The sequence below is a fragment of the Capricornis sumatraensis genome, chromosome 3, assembly GCF_032405125.1.
Source record: "Capricornis sumatraensis isolate serow.1 chromosome 3, serow.2, whole genome shotgun sequence".
Lineage (NCBI taxonomy): Eukaryota > Metazoa > Chordata > Mammalia > Artiodactyla > Bovidae > Capricornis > Capricornis sumatraensis.
Genome location: NC_091071.1, coordinates 27,874,088 through 27,893,876, shown reverse-complemented (window position 1 = coordinate 27,893,876; position 19,789 = coordinate 27,874,088). Strand labels below are relative to the sequence as shown.

General features: G+C 40.7%; 1 protein-coding gene across 4 annotated transcripts; it reads right to left on the bottom strand.

Annotated features, from left to right (window-relative positions):
• Positions 1-425: 425 nt before the first annotated feature.
• Positions 426-19,488, bottom strand: CEP20 (centrosomal protein 20). Of its 4 annotated transcripts, XM_068968267.1 has the most exons (6): positions 19,461-19,488; positions 12,127-12,324; positions 9,878-9,962; positions 5,624-5,760; positions 2,847-2,921; positions 2,213-2,312 (listed from the first exon to the last, which is right to left on the bottom strand). In XM_068968267.1, exons 1-5 carry the CDS (start codon positions 19,486-19,488, stop codon positions 2,893-2,895), a joined length of 477 nt encoding a protein of 158 aa, XP_068824368.1. In that variant the 3' UTR covers positions 2,213-2,312; positions 2,847-2,892. The 4 variants fall into 4 exon arrangements, with proteins under 4 accessions (XP_068824367.1, XP_068824369.1, XP_068824370.1 ...); XM_068968266.1 differs by lacking the exon at positions 2,847-2,921 and having other exon boundaries at positions 426-2,312; XM_068968268.1 differs by lacking the exons at positions 2,847-2,921; positions 12,127-12,324 and having other exon boundaries at positions 426-2,312.
• Positions 19,489-19,789: the final 301 nt, after the last annotated feature.

Genomic DNA, 19,789 nt, shown 5'->3' with positions numbered 1-19,789 from the left:
TGGCGCTGTCACTGCCACGGCCCAGGTTCAGTCCCTGGTCGGGGAACTGAGACCCTGCAAGCCACAAGGCACAACCAAAAACAAAAACAAAACGCAACACTAAATGTGTTTTTCCAAACCATATATGGCCCCACAGATTATGACACTGTCCCCTCAGAGAATAACATCACCAGCCCCAACCACTGCCACCCAACGAATAACTATCCCAGGGTGACGTGGCTGATACCAACGATCCTTAACCCTCCAACAACTAGGTTGCTGGAGACCCCCAAAGAAAGCCTAAGGAGCCATCGCCAAGCCTTCTTCTGGTTCCGGTGGACATCTCTTGATGACAGAAGAGTCATAGGAACACCTTTTGCATGCTGCTTATTTATTTTTTTATTAAATGGAACACTGAAAGTATAAAAGTTGCCTAGGTACAAACAAGTTACAGAATAATGCATACAGACACAGTATGGACTACATGTGACAATTCTGTTTAGCTTCTATTTTGATGATTTTATATCGTATCCAAAATGACAAACTCCAGCACTTTTTCTTAATCTAGTCCTGCATGATTGCAAATCCTGAGGTAAACAGTGTCCACTGCCAACATTCCTGGGTGTAAACCAAATCCTCTGAGAAGAATTCAGATAGTTATATCCCCCTATACAATACAGTGGAATTCATCATTGTAATCAGATACTATAGATTTTCATTTAAAAAATGGAAATGAGCCCTTTATAATACTTCTACATCAGTATATGTAATTTTAGCCCACCAACAGGACCTCTCAAAAATCTTCTGACTTGTAAAGTATGATTTAAGGGGATTTCTTTAATAGTTTTCAGTATTCAGATAAAAATTCTTGGTTAATCTGTAAGGATTGAACTCCTTACACTGAAAACTTGACTAGCACCAGAAATAAAGGTTCAGAAATAGTTTCCAAAAGCAGCACAGACTCAACACCCCAAAAGGAAAGTCAGTTTTGCCAGCTACAGTCCTTCCTTATCACCTTCCAGATGGAAAATGTTTAAGCTAGATGTCAGTGTATAGGTGCCCATGCAGTTTTGTTCTGAATATACCTTGTATCTTGTGTCAATCAGGCTCTGTCTACTACACTCATTTGTTGCTTCAGTGAAGCCAGCCTGAAGACTCCACATTATAAAAATATCAATAAATATCAAAGCGTTTTAGAGATGGCACTATAAGAAATCTTACTACTTTTCTATCCCAGGAATAAAACATGACATTTAAGAAGGCTTTCAGAGCCCATACAAGTGAGGGTTGTCCCTTTCATAGCTCATCTGGTAACTGCACAACTGAGGGCCACAAGGAAGTTAAACAATGCCATCTTTTAAAAGGTACTTTCTGGTATTTCTCCTAAAGCCTGTCTCTTCATGCTTATTCCACATTCTTCAAGTAATAAACTCTTTGTTTTACTTACAGCAAAATTAAAAGAATTATCCCCCACCCCCACCTTTTAATTAAATCTTCTAGGAGAAGCCAAAATTGTTTAAGAAAATAAAAAGTACATTGTTACCAAGTTTTAAAGTTTAAATTTAGATAGCAATTCAGATATTTAAACCTAATTATAAATAGTTATCTGAAAAATAGCTGGTTTCTCACCTGACCCCCTCCCCAATCAAGCTTTATAGGAATTAGTTTTTTCTGGCCCAATTGTTCTTTTAAATGTGTGTGTGTGTGTGTGTGTGTGTGTGTGTGTTTTAAATGAATGAATTTTCCTGTAAATCTACATTATTCCAGCCTGAAAGAAATTTAATTAATGTGCCATGGTAAAGAACAGAGCAGGGAATTCCCTGGAGGTACAGCAGTTAGGACTGAGCACTTTGAGTGCCAGGGCCCAGGTTCAGTCCCCGGTCAGGGAACTAAGACTCCACAAGCTGCAAAGCACAGCCAAAAACAGAACAGAGCATATGGCTAGAAAGACTCGATTTTTTTCTTCAGAAGAATTTATAGGGTACCAAAAAAACCCCTTTCGTTTCTCACAGATTTAGGGACCTTTAAAATCGTCCTAAAAACCACACATTTTCTTTCAAGTCAAATCTGGTAAACTAGATGACAGAGTTAGCTTTTATTCACAAACGCAGTAAAACATGAGGGGCTAAAGGTTTTGCAGAAACTTCACATTTTTACAGAGGACAATACTAGTGATGAATTCTGATGACATTGGGAGAATAAATAAGTTATTTAATACATGCAAGTTTAAGATCAAAGAAGCCCCAGTTGGAAGTGTCATCTCTGTACCGAGGGTGAAGTGTGCAGGCTTTCAGCATCGCTGCCCCTCCCCTGCTCCTGCCGCAGGTGTTCTTCTGCAAGAATACAAGCGAAGGTCAGTGCTCATCCCAAGGCAAAAGGGGCAGCAGGCAGACCTACCTAAGCATATTTTAGGATATTACAAATTTATATCATACAAGGTCTTTAGATGGCTTAGGACAATGAAAAAATATGTTGGATTTTTTTTTTTAACACTATTGAAGAAATCGGAAATGTTTAGTAAATGGCACCCCACTCCAGTACTCTTGCCTGGGAAATCCCATGGATGGAGGAGCCTGGTAGGCTGCAGTCCATGGGGTCGTACAGAGTCGGACACGACTGAGCGACTTCACTTTCACTTTTCACTTTCATGCATTGGAGAAGGAAATGGCAAGCCACTCCAGTGTTCTTGCCTGGAGAATCCCAGGGACAGGGGAGCCTAATGGGCTGCCGTCTATGGGGTCGCACAGAGTCGGACACAACTGAAGCAACTTAGCAGCAGCAGCAGCAGGGACTTATCATTCAATTTTTTTTTAAGTGAAAAGAGTACACCCTGAAGTAAATGCATAGGTAAGTGCTTACAAACTTACACTGTACGTAAGGATTGGAATTCACAATAAAGGACTGCATTTTCAATTAGCATTTTGAGGGATGCCAAAGTTCAACTAAAAAGAAAACAAAAACAAAAACTTCTTCAAATAGAAATCCTCCCAGCAGCACCCTCTTGTGGCAAGATGAAAACTTCCTACCAAGTTCAGAAAACCATCCACGAAATTGCAGGAAATAGTCTTTAGCCGAAAACAAGAGGGCAATTGTTGTTTAGTTGTGGGGAAACTAAGCCCATGTGCCTCAACTACTGAAGCGGCACACCGAGAACCTATGCTCACAACAAGAGAAGCCACCACAGTGACCAGCCTGCGCACCCCCAGCCAAGAGCAGCCCCTACTGCTGCAAGTGGAGAAAGCCCGGGAGCGGCAGCGAAGACCCAGCACAGCCAAAAACACACAAAGCAATCTTAAAAAAAACTGCTTTCATGATGGCACTCTTTGGACTCATTTTCAAATAAAAGAGAGTTTAATTTTAGTGTTTTATGTTTCACCTGAATTGAGTTTATGTCTATAGAGGGTATATAATCTGAAGAATAATTTTAATATCTTTGTAACTTTCTCAATGTTATCAAATAAAACATCTCCTTCACAGAATAAGTTTGAGTTGAGAAAGTAAATAGGATGTTTAAATGTGTTACAGAAACCTTATGCAATTTGGGGTTAACAATTCTTCACGGTCCCTGTTTTTTGTGCCAAGAACATTTTTGATAATCAAGAAAACTAATCTGCAATGTCACTGTTCTCTCATTAGTGCATGCAGCCTCCTTTCTGAGCCTTCCACAGAACAGGGGTCCAAAGCTTTGCTGACCTCAACTCTTATGTGATGTCTGGCATTTTCTACAGAGAGGAGCCAAGGTAACCCAAAGACTCTCGCATCCCCTCCAGCACTCTCCCATTCCTGCTCCCCTCCCACTACAACTAAAAATACCAACGTCACAGGCCTGCTGTGCTAGCAGTGTTAATGCATACGCTATCCACGGTGACAATCAAATAGAGAAACTAGTATTCTCATATATTCTTCGTAAACACATAAAATGGTAAAGCCTTTTTGGAGAGGAATTAGTATCTACTACATTTTTTAATATGCAAAATTTTGAACCAATTCTACTTCAAGGTATGCACATAAGAGAAATATTAACACTACCCCGCAATACTGTAAAACCAAAAAATTTAAAACACACAAAAGTACATTAGCAAAGAGTGATTAGTAGTAGTTCCACGGAATACTACAGACTATACAGGAAATTAAGAATGAGGTAGAAGCAGATTTACATAAATTGATAACACATGTGAAAAAACAAAGTGTAGGATAATATGTACAGAAACAGTGCTTATAAATTTAAACAGAAATGACTCCTGAAGCTGCTAAGAGCACTACCTTCTGTGAAGGGGAGGGGAATTGAGGTGTTAGGGAGAGGTAAGGAGATGAGGTCTGCGGGAATTCTACATTATATCATTGATGTTTAGAGATTTACTCTTGTACCAGGTGTTTCGTTTTGCTTTTAAGTTCTTGCCAAATAGTGGGCAATAATGGCAGTTCCTTACCAATACTTGAAAAAGTGACTAGGAAAACTTCTCATATTCTTTAAGTGGAAAAGTGCACAGAAATGGCAATCAAGGGTGCTGATTCTGCTAAAAATGACCAGCTACGGGCATGGGCCTCTTAGTCTTGGTTTTCTCAACTGTAAAATAAGTGATGGGAAGGATTTCCTTTCCAACATCCCATCAACTCAGAATTCTAAGATATACAGAAGGATAACTCCTAGTGAAGGCAGAACTAACCTCCAAGAGATCACTTCGCCTTCAGATGTTAAGAGACGTGGCAAACATTTAACATGATCAACATTGCTCATGGCAATTTAGGAAAACTACAAAAGACAATTTGCACTTAGATGTTTCTTAAAAGTTTATTTCAACAGTCAAGATTTATATTTGTTCTGATAATCAGCTGCCTGGGCCCCACCTATGCTGCTGCTGCTGCTAAGTCGCTTCAGTCGTGTCCAACTCTGTGCGACCCCACAGACAGCGGCCCACCAGGCTCCTCTATCCATGGAATTCTCCAGGCAAGAGTACTGGAGTGGGTTGCTATTTCCTTCTCCTATGACTGTCCTTAAAAAGAGAGATCAGCTGTACCATAGTTGGAAATACTGAGTGATAAACTATTCAATTTAGATTACCAAATTGAGGTTTTAGTGTTTTGATAAAATCAAAACAACTGAAAGTTCATTGGAGTGACTATTCTTGAAAGAAATATGAGCCATTCTCCTAAGAATTTATTTGTGAGTAATTACAACATTACCACAAAGAATATTCACCCCACTCGCCGCTAAAAAAGAATCCTGAAAATGCAAAGGACAACACATAAACCTGTGACTGCTCTGTTTTCAGCAATCTTGACTTTTCTCAGTCTGAGAGGGAAAAAAATAGATAACTTGATAAAAAGCTCTTTCTTCAGCATGCTCAGGATCTAAGCTGCTCCAAAGAGTACAAATCTATGGGAAAATCAAGTTTTTCAATATTTCTTTACAGAAATTATATCTAAGAATTTTGTCTAGTCTTCTCTGCTCCTCACAAGATTATCTTTCCAAAAACCATTTTGGGTTTTTTTTGATGATTAATAATACAGGCTAACTATATTAGATATAAATAGAATTAAATTATGACTCAAAATCTTAGGAAAAACTACCTCAAAGATAAAAATAGATAAGAAGAAAATATACTTGCTGAAAGCCGAGTGATAAGTCCCAGAAAATTCATACCCATTTGCTTTCGTCCACTAGGTGGTCTGCCAAGATTTGGGTTTGGAGGCTGGAGTGAAGACCCTTTCAGAAATGTATTTTTGTTGTCATCCTTAGTTCCATGCAAGAAATGAGCTAAAATCCCATATAAAAGAGGTCTATAGCAGAAAGAAAATAAAAATTAATTAAATGTGCATAAACAGGAAAAACTTTAAAATATCTATTCTGTAAAAAGTCTCTGACACCAAAATAGCCAAATAATTCACTAGACTTAAAAGAGTTGCATGGTTATTACCCAAACTGCAAACTATTCATGCTTTTTGAAATTTAAGTGTACAATTTGACTCTCTTGCTGCTAAGTCGCTTCAGTCGTGTCCAACTCTGTGCGACCCCATAGACGGCAGCCCACCAGGCTCCCACATCTCTGGGATTCTCCAGGCAAGAATACTGGAGTGGGATGCCATTTCCTTCTCCAATGCATGAAAGTAAAAAGTGAAAGGGAAGTTGCTCAGTCGTGTCCAACTCTTCGTGACCCCATGGACTGCAGCCCACCAGGCTCCTCCGTCCATGGGATTTTCCAGGCAAGAGTACTGGGGTGGGGTGCCATTGCCTTCCCCAACAATTTGACTCCACAATTTTAAAATTCACAGGAAACATGTTAACAAGTTAAACCTCATCTAAACTGAAATACAAATTCAATCAATGTATAGGAATCAACTTTTTTTTTCTCTTTTAACTCCAGGTCCAGTATAAGATTTTCCATGACCTAACACTGTCAGATATAATACACACTTATTGGATTCATAAATTCTTGTGTGAGTTCAAATCCTGGCCCTGCCACTTGACAAGAGTCAGCAAGATTTTTAATATCCCCAGCCTCATAAATGTTTCTTCCTCTATAAATGAGGGTAAGTATAGTCTCTAACTCATAGGGCAGTCACAGACCGAATGTGTCAATAAATGTCAAGTGTTTAGAATTGTGCCTGGCATGTATTAAATGGTATATAAATGTAAGCCATATAGGTGTCAGGTACGAACTAAAATTTTAAAAACTACAGTTTACAAAACATTCTTTCCTCTTATTTTATCCTCATCTTGTGGTGTCATAATCATCATCTCCAATTTATAAATGAGAAGACCACAGCTCACAGAGGATTTGCGAAAGGGCTGCTTGGATAGTAAGCAAAGTTGACACTTGAACCGCAAGTCCCATATTTTTTCCCTTAGCATATGCTGCCTGCTGCCCCTGCACCAACGGAAGCTGCTCTGATGACAATAAAGAGAGGTTTCTCTTGTTTCCAGGCTCACAGTTTGAAAACATCAATTTAATGGACTTTTTGAGATTTTTATCTACTTACTAGCAAGTGTGATAATTTAAAATATGATATCCCTTCCCTTCAAAAGGTAGAGTCTCCTGAGTGTGAGCTGAACTCACGTTTTCAGGAGCTAAGGTAAGCACTGAGTGACAGTGCTTGCAGCGTCAGAGGCTCGGCCATCAACAGCATCGTGGCGCCCTCCCTGCCTTCTCCCTCGGACACTCTGGGGAAGTCAGCTGCCACTCAAGCCGTCCTATGGAAAGGCACATGTAACAAAGAATTGAGGCCTCCGATAAGCAGCCATGTGAGTGAGCCACATGGAGATGGACCCTCTAGCCCCAGCCAGGACTTGAGGTGACTGGCCTGCCACCCCCACCGGCCAACATCTTAACTGCAACCTCACGACTGAGGCTAAGCCAGGCCACAGAAGTCACTCCCAGATTCCTCACCACAGATAATAAATGTCTGCTATTTTAAACCACCAAATTCTGGGGTAATCCGTTATACAGCAACAAATAACTAATGGCACACAAAAGCAATGTTTCCATTCCACAAGGAAACCAAGAGAATGGGTTTCTCTATTTAATAAGATGCCTCAGCTCTTATAAAAGCAGTATCCGGGAATACAATATAGGTCTCTTGGTCAACTTTAAACCATTGTTTCCCCAAATGTTAACTGATGAAAGGAGATTTTTAAATTAAAAAAGAATTATATTTGCCAAATTTACAATAAAATCTATTTAAGATTTAAAATTTTTAAGATTTAGATATTTTTAAATGTTATGAGAAAACATATAACCAGCTCATTTAACCTGCAACTTCATCAATATCAGGTTTCTTTTTTAAAAAATCATGAGTTAAAAACAGTGATAATTGTTTTTAAAGTACAGCTTCACAATGCCTTATTTGCAATTTTGAAAAACAGAAACTCTAAAAACTAATTTTCTTCATAAATTTGGCACAAACTCACTTGGTGTTATGGCTTAACCTAATATCCAACCAGTCCATCCTAAAGGAGATCAGTCCTGGGTGTTCACTGGAAGGACTGATGCTAAAGCTGAAACTCCAATACTTTGGCTACCTCATGCGAAGAGTTGACTCATTGGAAAAGACTCTGATGCTGGGAGGGATTGGGGGCAGGAGGAGAAGGGGACGACAGAGGATGAGATGGCTGGATGGCATAACCGACTCAATGGACCTGAGCAACTGAACTGAACTGAACTGAACTGAATATAAGGTTGTTAAATACTTTACCCTACATATTGTGAAAATTTTTAACTTTCACTGAAAAATATTAATGTAATGTTGAGTGCTACTTCAGACTTCCAGCTGGCACCCACACCTAATGGTATATGGACTTTATTACTTTTTAAAATCTAAAATCTTTTCAGTGGAAATGCTTTAAATAAAGCAATAAGTGTCCTTCAGAAAGCAATCTGTTGGCAGCATGACACATGAGTCAGAAAAGAACATGACTGGAGAGAAATGGGAAAGAGGCCCCCTGAAATGCACGATGTAGGGCATAAGGACAGACAGACACAACTGCACAGCAGAATTGATGAAACTCGCAAAGTGACTGGTGGAGAAATGAGAAGGAGCCAGAAGCACATGTGAGCTCTGAGATGAGGACCTGAATGGCTCTATGAGGAAGCTACAATGGGGTGGTTTGAGGAGATGAAAATAATGGACTTGATTTTTAGACACACCGAGTTTGAGATACCAGCAGAAACGTGTGCCCGCAATTCATGAGATCTGTCAGATTTAAGGCACAGGCACCAGTGTGGCGGCATCACTAAGAACTCAAGAATACTTAGAAAGAAAAGGGGGCAAGGGGCAAGAAGAAAGTTAAGGACAAATCTTGGGGGAGAGCCCACAATTTAAAAGAACCTTCCTAAAGGAGTCAGTGAAGAAACTGAGATGACCACTAGGGAGATAGAAAAAATCAAGACAGTAAAGGGTCATAAAAGACAAGTGACAAGAAGTGTTTTAAGGAAGAGCTGTTAATACTACAAAACACTGCAGAAATTCAAGTAAAACTGAGCTTCTCAAATTGGAAATAGGTATATTCCCACTCTCAGTGCTGGGGGCTTGATACAAAGCAGAGGTTAAAGGTAGCCTATGATCCCAGAACATTTACTTTACACAAAGATTGGAGGGAGAGTTCAACTTAATTGGCATGTCATTTTGAACGTTTTTATGGTAAAACAATTACATCATGAAGTAGAACGAAAACATTCAATAAACTTTTAGAATGAGAAACATAAGATTTCAAAGAAATTTCTTACTAGGGGAAGGCTACTTTGAGTTATGCTCCAGGTTTCCTAGGTATAATTTTTTCTGCCATTCAGGGATCCTCTAGAAAAAGTTTATGAAACATTAAAGTAGAAAAAGAACTAAGAAACGATAGACAGTGGTCACTCTTTTTCAAGAGCATAGTTTCAGTATAAATGATGAGGAAAGAACTCCAAATGCAGAGAAAGCAAAACATTTCAGTATAAATGATGAGGAGAAAATTTAAAATGTAGAGAAGGCAAAAAAATGTAAATAAGAAAATGAAAATGGAGGGTTGATTTTCACTAACTTCAGGGGTAAAAATAGGTTTTCTGGGGAATGGGGAGAATTGAGTACACTCCTAAGCTGAAATAAAGGGAGCGGAGGAGGAAGATTAAATATGAGGCAGAAAACAATCGACAGAGCAAAGCCTCAGATGAAAAGCAAAAGGATGGATCACGAAGCCAAGAGACCTGACCCTGAGAATGAAGCAGGGGCACGTCGTCCTCTGAAACCACAGGCATCTTAGCACTTACTGCCACACACCTTGGATGCGGCACAGTGCCAGACACACACTGGACCCAAATAAATAGCTGATGAATTAAAATGAAATAAAACTACCACTATACAATTATGACCCCAATACAATAATATCTGAAAACTTATTTTTTTTAAAAAAACTTCTTACATTGTATTATTCTTTGAGTCTTCAAATGCATTTAGTTCATGGATGAGAAACTGTCTGTCCAGTGGAACTACAGGTTGACCAGATTCTGGGGGGAAAATCACAAAACACTGAGGCTTTATTAATATAAAAAGTAAATAGGATTTTGATAAAAACCACACTTATGAGGTATACAAATTTTTCAGATTTTAGAAGAATGATGATGGCGCACACCAAGACAGATGCAACTGTGATTTTATGACTTTCAAAATACCTACTTTATTAAATGCATATCTTTAATATAAATGCAGTTTTTAAATCCCCAAATTTTGAGTTGGGAAATTACTGTTTCTATACTAGACTTGAGAAGTCCTATTTTCTAAGAAGCCTACAAATTAAATGCATGACAGCACAGATACCCATTTGTTGGCAATAAATCTAAAAGTAAAATGAACACTAAGTATGAAGTGCTGGCAAGGATTCGGGGCAACTGGGAGAACTCTGCTGGCAGGAGAACAAAATGGTGCATTCACTTACAAAGGTAAGCAGACACTTACCATATACAACCCAGCAACGCCACTCTTAGCTCTTTACCCAAGAGAAGTGAAAACAACGTTCAGATAATCCTCGAAAGTGAATGTTTATGGCAGCTGCATTCGTAATTGCCAAAAACGAGAAACAACCCGAATGTCCATCAACTGATAACAGATAAATCAACACAGCCATACAGTGGAATGCTATTCAGGGGGGAAAATAACAGCATAGTCTCAAATGTGTTATGCTGAGTGAAAGGAAGCAGATTTAAAATGCTACATCCTGGATGATTTCACTCATACGACATTCTGGAGAAGGCAAATGACCAGGTACACAAAATAACAGATCAGAGGTTGACAGGAGTTGAGAGTAGGCAAAGAAGTTACCTGCAAAAGGGCACAGGGAATTTTTCTGAAGTGATAGAAATGTTCTATATTGTGATTACGGCGGTAGCCACACAACTGTATGAATTTGGCAAAATCCACAGAACTACATACTAAAAATGGTAAAGTATCTTTATGCTAAGTACATCTCAGTTTTTTAAAAGTCAAGACTCTGTAGAAACTTGACTACTGTATCTGTATTTTATTCTAGGTAAGCACAAGTCCAGTACATCTAATTGATGGTATTTTCACATTCTTCTTTTCTGAGTAGTAACATATTATACAGCCATCTATAACAAGATGCTGTGTCAGTGAAGATACCGACAATGATGATCCTTAAACTAATAAAAATCATCAGTCTTTATTCGGTTAAGGTATATGCTTAATATTAAATAAAAGACCTAGAATATTAACAAAAGATCTATCCAATGGAAAGTTCCAGCATCACAATAAGGAATCCATTCTCTGTTTCAAAATCTACTTCATGATCTCTTTTCTTTAATGAGGTGTATCTCCAAGGCACCAAACAGCCTTAAAGCCTATGTTAAACATTGGACAAGGGAATCAGGTAATGTACATGCAGGGTGCTTGGATCGTCCTCCCAACCTCATTTCCCCCAGCCTAGGGGCAATACCGATCCTGACTACTGTCCCTATTCTTCTAGTTCTTTTGCTTTCTTTCTTAAGAAATAAAATTTAACAGATAAAGTAAATTTTGCTTTAATTGTTGACCCCCTTCCCCCAATACCATTTCTCTCCTGCTCATCACTAGAATGAGCTTGGAGTTTATCTTCCTAATCGTTTTCTTTCTTTTTTAAATTTTAGTTGATTCACAGTATTATTTTAGTGTGAGGTGTACAACATAGTGATTTGAAATTTCTATAGATTATCTAGTGCTTTTTAAATATAACACTTTTACACACATCTGAGTACATGCCTAATCAATACATGGAGCAATACTCTGAGGCTTTATCTTCAATGTTTTATATTTTTTAACAAAGAATATATATTAAGTCTCTGTGTATGTATTTTTAAACCATATACATAGGAAAAAGACTGACAGCACATAGGGCGAAATGTAAATAACTCTTTATTCTCAGAATCAGAAATTATGATTTTCAAAGTATGCTCCTAGGTTAAATGTTAAGTCATTTTCTCCTGGAGTCCAATAAACATCATGAGAACTTGTTCAAGCTGTGATACGAAAAGAGCCCATGGGATTTTTATGTCCCAGTCATGTCCCATTTGACACCGTTTGGTAATAGAATTAGATTTCTAGGCTAAACACTTTCTGAGAAGTGGGGGAAGGGAAAAGGCAGATTTCACCTCAGGTGATTAACAATAAATAACCTCTTACCTGCTATGAGGACCGACGCTGTATACTTGTATTTGTTGAATTCCAAATACTCCCGAATTAGCTCATTAATTAGAAAGTTTTCCTGAGACAACGATGGCCGAGGTTCACTTTCATCATCAAGGGCACTGAAAACTTCCGCACGAATCCTTGCTTTTAAATGCCCTAACACTCCTCTTTTTTCCAAAGTGTCCTTTAAAACTGTTTAATATAAAATATTAATGTTTCAGTTATAGAATAACTTTTTGCCATTCTTAGGCAAACTTTAAAACAAAATGTTTAATATTACATCCTTTCAATCTATACAATATGACAAACTGAGCAATCATCACATTAGTTACCACGAGCCATATTTGCAATAAAAAATAGAAGTTCCCAAATTGCAATGATTTACTACTTTAATTTAGTTAACCAAATGTAAGTTTATCCTTCCAATAGAGTCACTGTAAGAGGCTACAGACTGATACATAAGCTTTACTGAAGAGAAAAAGGAGGGAAGAATTATACTCAGCTTATAAGGACCTGAACTTGTCTCCCAGTGTCTCATATCTTTTCAAGAGTAGTTGTCACTGAAGACAGGTTCTGTTGTTGTTTACTTGCTAAGCTGTGTTCAACTCTTTTGTGACCCCATGGACTATAGCCTGCCAGGCTCCTCTGTCCATGGAATTTCCCTGGCAAGGATACTGGAGTGGGTTGCCAGTTCCTTCTCCAGAAGATCTTCCCAACCCAGGGATGGAACCCACATCTCCTGCATTGCAGGTGGATTCTCTACCACTGAGCCACCTGGAAAGCCCAAGAGACAGGTTCAATTTGTCACTAAAAACCTCTGGTCTAGAAAGTATACGATTGAACATAATAAGTACACTCCAAAAAGGAAGGATTACGTTGTATCTTTTGTATAAAACCGATACCCAGAACCCTTGGGAAATGGCCCATTCTGAATAAAAGAGATGGGCTTTTGTTCTGGGGTTTTGTTTGGTTTTTAAAGATAACTATGAGTTCACTCCTTAAAACTGTAAGATTTGGGGCTTCCTTGTGGCTCAGTGGTGAAGAATTTGTCTGCCAATGCAGGAGACATGGGTTCCATCCCTGATCTAGGAAGATCCCACATGCCGCAGAGCAACTAAGCCCATGTGCCACAGCTACTGAGCCTGTGAGCCCGTGAGACACAACTAGCGTGCCCACATGCCAAAAGTACTGAAGCCTGCAAGCCCTCGAGCCTGTGCTTCTGCAGGAGAGGCCACCGCAGTGAGAAGCCCGTGCACCGCATCTAGAGAGCAGCACTATTCTCACCACAGCTAGAGAAAAGCCCCTGCAGCAACAGACACAGCCAGCCAAAAATGAATAAATAAATCTAAAAAAAAGTAACCTTTTAAAATTGGAGCAATATTGCATAGGAACCTGGAATGTAAGGTCCATGAATCAAGGCAAATTGCAAGTGGTCAAACTGGAGATGGCAAGAGTGAACGTCAACATTCTAGGAATCAGCGAACTAAAATGGACTGGACTGGGTGAATTTAACTCAGATGACCATTATATCTACTACTGTGGGCAGGAATCCCTCAGAAGAATGGAGTAGCCATCATGGTCAACAAAAGAGTCCGAAATGCAGTACTTGAATGCAATCTCAAAAACGACAGAATGATCTCTGTTCGTTTCCAAGGCAAACCATTCAATATCATGGTAATCCAAGTCTATGCCCCAACCAGCAACGCTGAAGAAGCTGAAGTTGAATGGTTTTATGAAGATCTACAAGACCTTTTAGAACTAACACCCAAAAAAGATATCCTCTTCATTATAGGGGACTGGAATGTAAAAGTAGGAAGTCAAGAAACACCTGGAGTAACAGGCAAATTTGGCCTTGGAGTATGGAATGAAGCAGGGCAAAGACTAATAGAGTTTTGGCAAGAGAATGCACTGGTCATAGCAAACACCCTCTTCCAACAACACAAGAGAAGACTCTACACGTGGACATCACCAGATGGTCAACACCGAAATCAGATTGATTATATTCTTTGCAGCCAAAGATGGAGAAGCTCTATACAGTCAGCAAAAACAAGACCGGGAGCTGACTGTGGCTCAGATCATGAACTCCTTATTACCAAATCCAGACTCAAAGTGAAGAAAGTAGGGAAAACCACTAGACCATTCAGGTATGACCTAAATCAAATCCCTTATGATTATACAGTGGAAGTGAGAAATAGATTTAAAGGACTATATCTGATAGAGTGTCTGATGAACTATGGATGGAGGTTCGTGACATTGTACAGGAGACAGGGATCAAGGGCATCCCCAAGAGAAAGAATTGCAATAAACCAAAATGGCTGTCTGGGGAGGCCTTACAAATAGCTGTGAAAAGAAGAGAAGGGAAAAGCAAAGGAGAAAAGGAAAGATATAAGCATCTGAATGCAGAGTTCCAAAGAATAGCAAGGAGAGATAAGAAAGCCTTCCTCAATGATCAATGCAAAGAAATAGAGGAAAACAACAGAATGGGAAAGACTAGAGATCTCTTCAAGAAAATTCGAGATACCAAGGGAACATTTCATGCAAAGATGGACTCAATAAAGGACAGAAATGGTATTGACCTAACAGAAGCAGAAGATATTAAGAAGAGGTGGCAAGAATACACAGAAGAACTGTACAAAAAAAAGCTTCATGACCCAGATAATCACGATGGTGTGATCACTCACTTAGAGCCAGGCATCTTGGAATGTGAAGTCAAGTGGGCCTTAGAAAGCATCACTACGATCAAAGCTAGTGGAGGTGATAGAATTCCAGTTGAGCTATTTCAAATCCTGAAAGATGATGCTGTGAAAGTGCTGCACTCAATATGCCAGCAAATTCAGAAAACTCAGCAGTGGCCACAGGACTGGAAAAGGTCAGTTTTCATTCTAATCCCAAAGAAATGCAATGCTAAAGAATGCTCAAACTACCACACAATTGCACTCATTTCACACGCTAGTAAAGTAATGCTCAAAATTCTCCAAGCCAGGCTTCAGAAGTATGTGAACCGTGAACTTCCAGATGTTCAAGCTGGTTTTAGACAAGGCAGAGGAACCAGAGGTCAAACTGCCAACATTCGCTGGATCATGGAAAAAGCAAGAGTTCCAGAAAAACATCTATTTCTGCTTTATTGACTATGCCAAAGCCTTTGACTGTGTGGATTACAACAAACTGTGGAAAATTCTGAAAGAGATGGGCATACCAGACCACCTGACCTGCCTCTTGAGAAACCTATATGCAGGTCAGGAAGCAACAGTTAGAACTGGACATGGAACAACAGACTGGTTCCAAATAGGAAAAGGAGTATGTCAGGCTGTATATTGTCACCCTGCTTATTTAACTTATATGCAGAATACATCATGAGAAATGCTAGGCTGGAAGCAGCACAAGCTGGAATCAAGATTGCCAGGAGAAATATCAATAACCTCAGATATGCAGATGATACCACCCTTATGGCAGAAAGTGAAGAGGAACTAAAGAGCCTCTTGATGAAAGAGGAGAGTGAAAAAGTTGGCTTAAAGCTCAACATTCAGAAAACGAAGATCATGGCATCTGGTCCCATCACTTCATGGCAAACAGATGTGGAAACAGTGTCAGACTTTTTCTGGGCTCCAAAATCACTGCAGATGGTGACTGCAGCCATGAAATTAAAAGACGCTTACTCTCTGGAAGGAAAGTTATGACCAATCTAGATAGCATATTAAAAAGCAGAGACATTACTTTGCCAACAAAGGTCCATCTAGTCAAGGCTATAGTTTTTCCAGTGGTCATGTATGGATGTGAGAGTTGGACTGTGAAGAAGACTGAGTGCCGAAGAATTGATGCTTTTGAACTGTGGTGCTGGAGAAGACTCTTGAGAGTCCCTTGGACTGCAAGGAGATCCAACCAGTCCATTCTGAAGGAGATCAACCCTGGGTGTTCATTGGAAGGACTGATGCTAAAGCTGAAACTCCAATACTTTGGCCACCTCCTGCGAAGAGTTGACTCATTGGAAAAGACCCTGATGCTGGGAGGAATTGGGGGCAGGAGGAGAAGGCGACGACAGAGGATGAGATGGTTGGATGGCATCACTTACTCGATGGACGTGAGTTTGAGTGAACTCCGGGAGTTGGTGATGAACAGGGAGGCCTAACGTGCCGCAATTCATGGGGTCACAAAGAGTCAGACACGACTGAGTGACTGAACTGACTGACTAGAAATCTAACATGTAGCCTTATCAATGCCATCTTAAGGAATCTGGGATATATATGCTGAATGTAATCTAACTTCTTGATGAGCAAGGGTCACTATTACAAATATCAGTAGTTATGATAATGAGATTTTAGCTATAAATAATAATGTGGATAGGGCTGAATTGGCATCATCCCTTACAGTTATCTCGGAACTTTTTTTCCCATGTGGTCCCTAACAGCTAAATCACAACTCCAGAGAAGCAACACATTTCACCTGTAGTGCCTAGAACAGAGTAAGAGCTCAATAAATGCTGCCTAAAGGCTTCATGATACTGTGCTGTATACCTGCACTCAGTCGCTCAGCCGTGTCCGACTCTCTGCAACTCTACGGACTGAGGCCTGCCAGGCTCCTCCATGCATGGGATTCCCCAGGCAAGAATACTATAGTGGTTTGCCATTTCCTTCTCCAGGGGATCTTCCTAATCCAGGGACTGAACCAGAATCTCCTGCATTGGCAGGTGGGTTCTTTACCACTGAATCACCAGGGAAACCCCGTGCTGTATACTACTGGTGTAATAAATATACTGTGCTATAAATAAGTACACCACAATAATGACAATTCATAAAGGGAGCCCAGGGACTATATTCATGTAGGCACGGACATGAAACTTTTTTTAAGCTTTGATAAACAACAAAAATCTGGGTCATATGATTAAAGGGATAAATCTAGACTAGACTTTATCCTTCCTTGCTCTTTACATTTAGATCATCTCCTCAACCATTTTTTGCAGGTAGGTTAAAAGCAGTTATCACCCAATCAGACTGTATAACAGGCCCATGAAGGGAAGGGAAGGTATAGCTTTATTATGTTGGAATCATTACTATACCCCTGTTCTCTAATTCCATCTTTGGAAATTAAACAGAGATTCCCTGCTATACACATCCAATTACTCTGTATATGTATACAGCGTAGACTCAAATTCAGCAGAGAAATGAGAATTAAGAAGCTGGACTTCCCTGGTGGTCCAGTGGTTAAGAGTTTGCCTGCCACCACGGAAAACACAGGTTTGATCCCTCGTCCAGGAATATTCCACGTGCCACGTGGCAACTAAGCCCATATGCCACAACCACTGAGTCTGCTCTAGAGTCCATGCTCCGAAACAAGAAGCCTCTGAAAGGAGAAGCCAGCACACCACAACTAGACAGTAGCCCACGCACACTTACTGCAACTTGAGAAAGCCCGCACATAGCAGTGAAGACCCAGAGCAGCCAAAAACAAAAATAACCAGAAAAAGAAGAATTTGGAGTTAGGAACCTTGCATGTCATCACTACCTCAGGGCTCGTTCGCTAACTCTTGCCTCACTTGCCTTCTCTAACATGAGCTCTGTCTCTGAGGCAGAGCCAAGTGAGGCAGGAAAATGTGAAGTCAAAATGCTTTAAAAAGGCGAAAGCCCAAGTAATATAAATGATTGGCAAACATTTCATTAGATTTCTCTTGAACACTAGGCACATTCAGAGCTGAGGAATGCAGAAAACACCTCAAGGGCTCCCTACATCTGTGTAATTCATCCCTAATTTCCATGCCATTCTGACCTTCACTCTATTATGTTTATTAAAACACTGCACCATGACAATTTCTTCAGATAGAGCTTCTTAACCTGGTTTATATCCTCGGAGTGAAAGTGGTGAAAATCGCTCAGTCATGTGGGACTCTTTGCTACCCCATGGACTATACAACCTTTTACCAAAATTGTAAAATATTAAACAATAGGAAACACAGTGTGCTGTGTGCTAAGTTACTTCAGTCATATTGGACTCTCTGCAACCCTATGAACCGTAGCCTGCCAGGCTCCTTTCTCCGTGGCATTTTCCAGGCAAGAACACTGGAGTGGGTTGCCATGCCCTCCTCCAGGGGATCTTCCTGACCCAGGGATCAAACCTGAGTCTTTTTCCTGAATTGGCAGCAGGTTCTTTACTAGCTGTAACTCCTCGGAAGTAGCATGCAACATTACAGGTGATGTGTGTTTCCTGGGGAGAGGGTACACCAATTCATGTCGAGTCTGCCCCATTGTGTGATCTTAGTTCCCTGACCAGGGATGGAAACTGGGCAGGCTGCACTGTATGTGTGTGGGGCTGGGGGCAGCGGGTGTGTCTTAACCACTGCACCAGGGAAGTCCTAAAGGTATGCCTTTTTAATAACTGTTCACCAGCCTGAGGCCACAAATATACATTTATATCAACAGTTACTGAATCATATTCTCAAATCGTTTTCTCCAACAAATTTCTAGGAATCACTGATTTAGGGCCTAAATTTCCCGAAAATTGGAACTGGTCTTATTGCAGATACTGAGTATCACTCAGTAACTAAGACCTGCAGACCTGGTGCAGCATCTCCCAAGTTCTCCCTCTCTGCCTCTTTCTAGCTAAATTACTTTGGTTGAGTTGTTTCACCTCTCAGCGCCTCAATTTCCTAATCTCTGAAATGGGCATAAGGTTGATATATAGAATCAGTTAGGTAACACAGGGGCTGGGTAGTGCCCGACAGAAGCTCGATCACTAATAACCATAATTACTATTACTTGTCTGGACATCTGCGTCAAAACTAACGGTATACAAATGTTCTCAGCTTAAAAGACTCGACTCTTTGTGGAAGTTTTCTTAAAAACACAGGAGAATATGGTCAGGCCAGACATCTTTCTACCCACAGTTTTTCCCCATGGAAAATGGTGACCCACCTCGCGGGTGGCTGTACGGATTCAGGGAGATACCCAAGGAAATGGTTTACGTTTGGGCCGAACACCCAGTTGTTTAAGTACTGCAATCATCAGTCCAGAGGGAAAGGCCAGGTCCAAGGCCTCGCCCCCAGCAGGGTCCAGAAAGATGAGCCTGAGCCCCAAGGTGTAGGACTTCACCAAGGTGCGGGGCTCCTCCTCCTCCAGTTCAAAGTCGGTTTAAAAACAGCCCCCATGCAACCACATCCCTACCCCCAGGGCCCCAAGCTGCAGTCGCCACACCCGCCGGGTGCTCCGCAGGCCCTGACGCCGCAGAACGACCCTGGGACAGGTTGACTTTAGTGTTCCGCGGGCCCTCCTTTAGTCCCATCCTTTTCACAAACTGAAGGCCGACACATTTCACCAGATAGACCTCCCAGTCGCACTCACCGGCCTTCAACTCGGCGACCGTCGCCATTTTTCAACGGCCGCCGGGGGCGCGCCTCGGCTGTGCGCACGCGCAGTTCCGTCCCGCTGTGCTCCGTGGTCTGTAGCCAATAGAGGCGCCGCTCTAGCCGTGCCTAGTCCCGCCTCTCTCCATTTACGATCTCCGTGGTTGGATGGGTGGTGACGGTCCAGAGAGACCGCACCAATCAGCGAGGCGGGAGCTCTAGGCTGGTGCTGAGGAAGTAGGAAGGGGAAGTTGGAGTTGAAGCAGGTAGGAACCGTCACTACGAACATTGCTACACCCTAGAGCTTAATAGGCTACTAAACCCTTC

Excerpts from the sequence above, each read along its gene's own strand:
- CEP20 (XM_068968266.1), bottom strand. The coding sequence starts at position 19,488 with ATGGCGACGGTCGCCGAGTTGAAGGCCG. Across the intron at positions 5,761-9,877 it reads GACTCAAAGAATAATACAAT|ACCTCTTTTATATGGGATTT; the intron begins GTAAGAAGTTTT and ends TTTCTGCTATAG. Across the intron at positions 2,313-5,623 it reads TAGTGGACGAAAGCAAATGG|AAGAACACCTGCGGCAGGAG; the intron begins GTATGAATTTTC and ends GTATTCTTGCAG.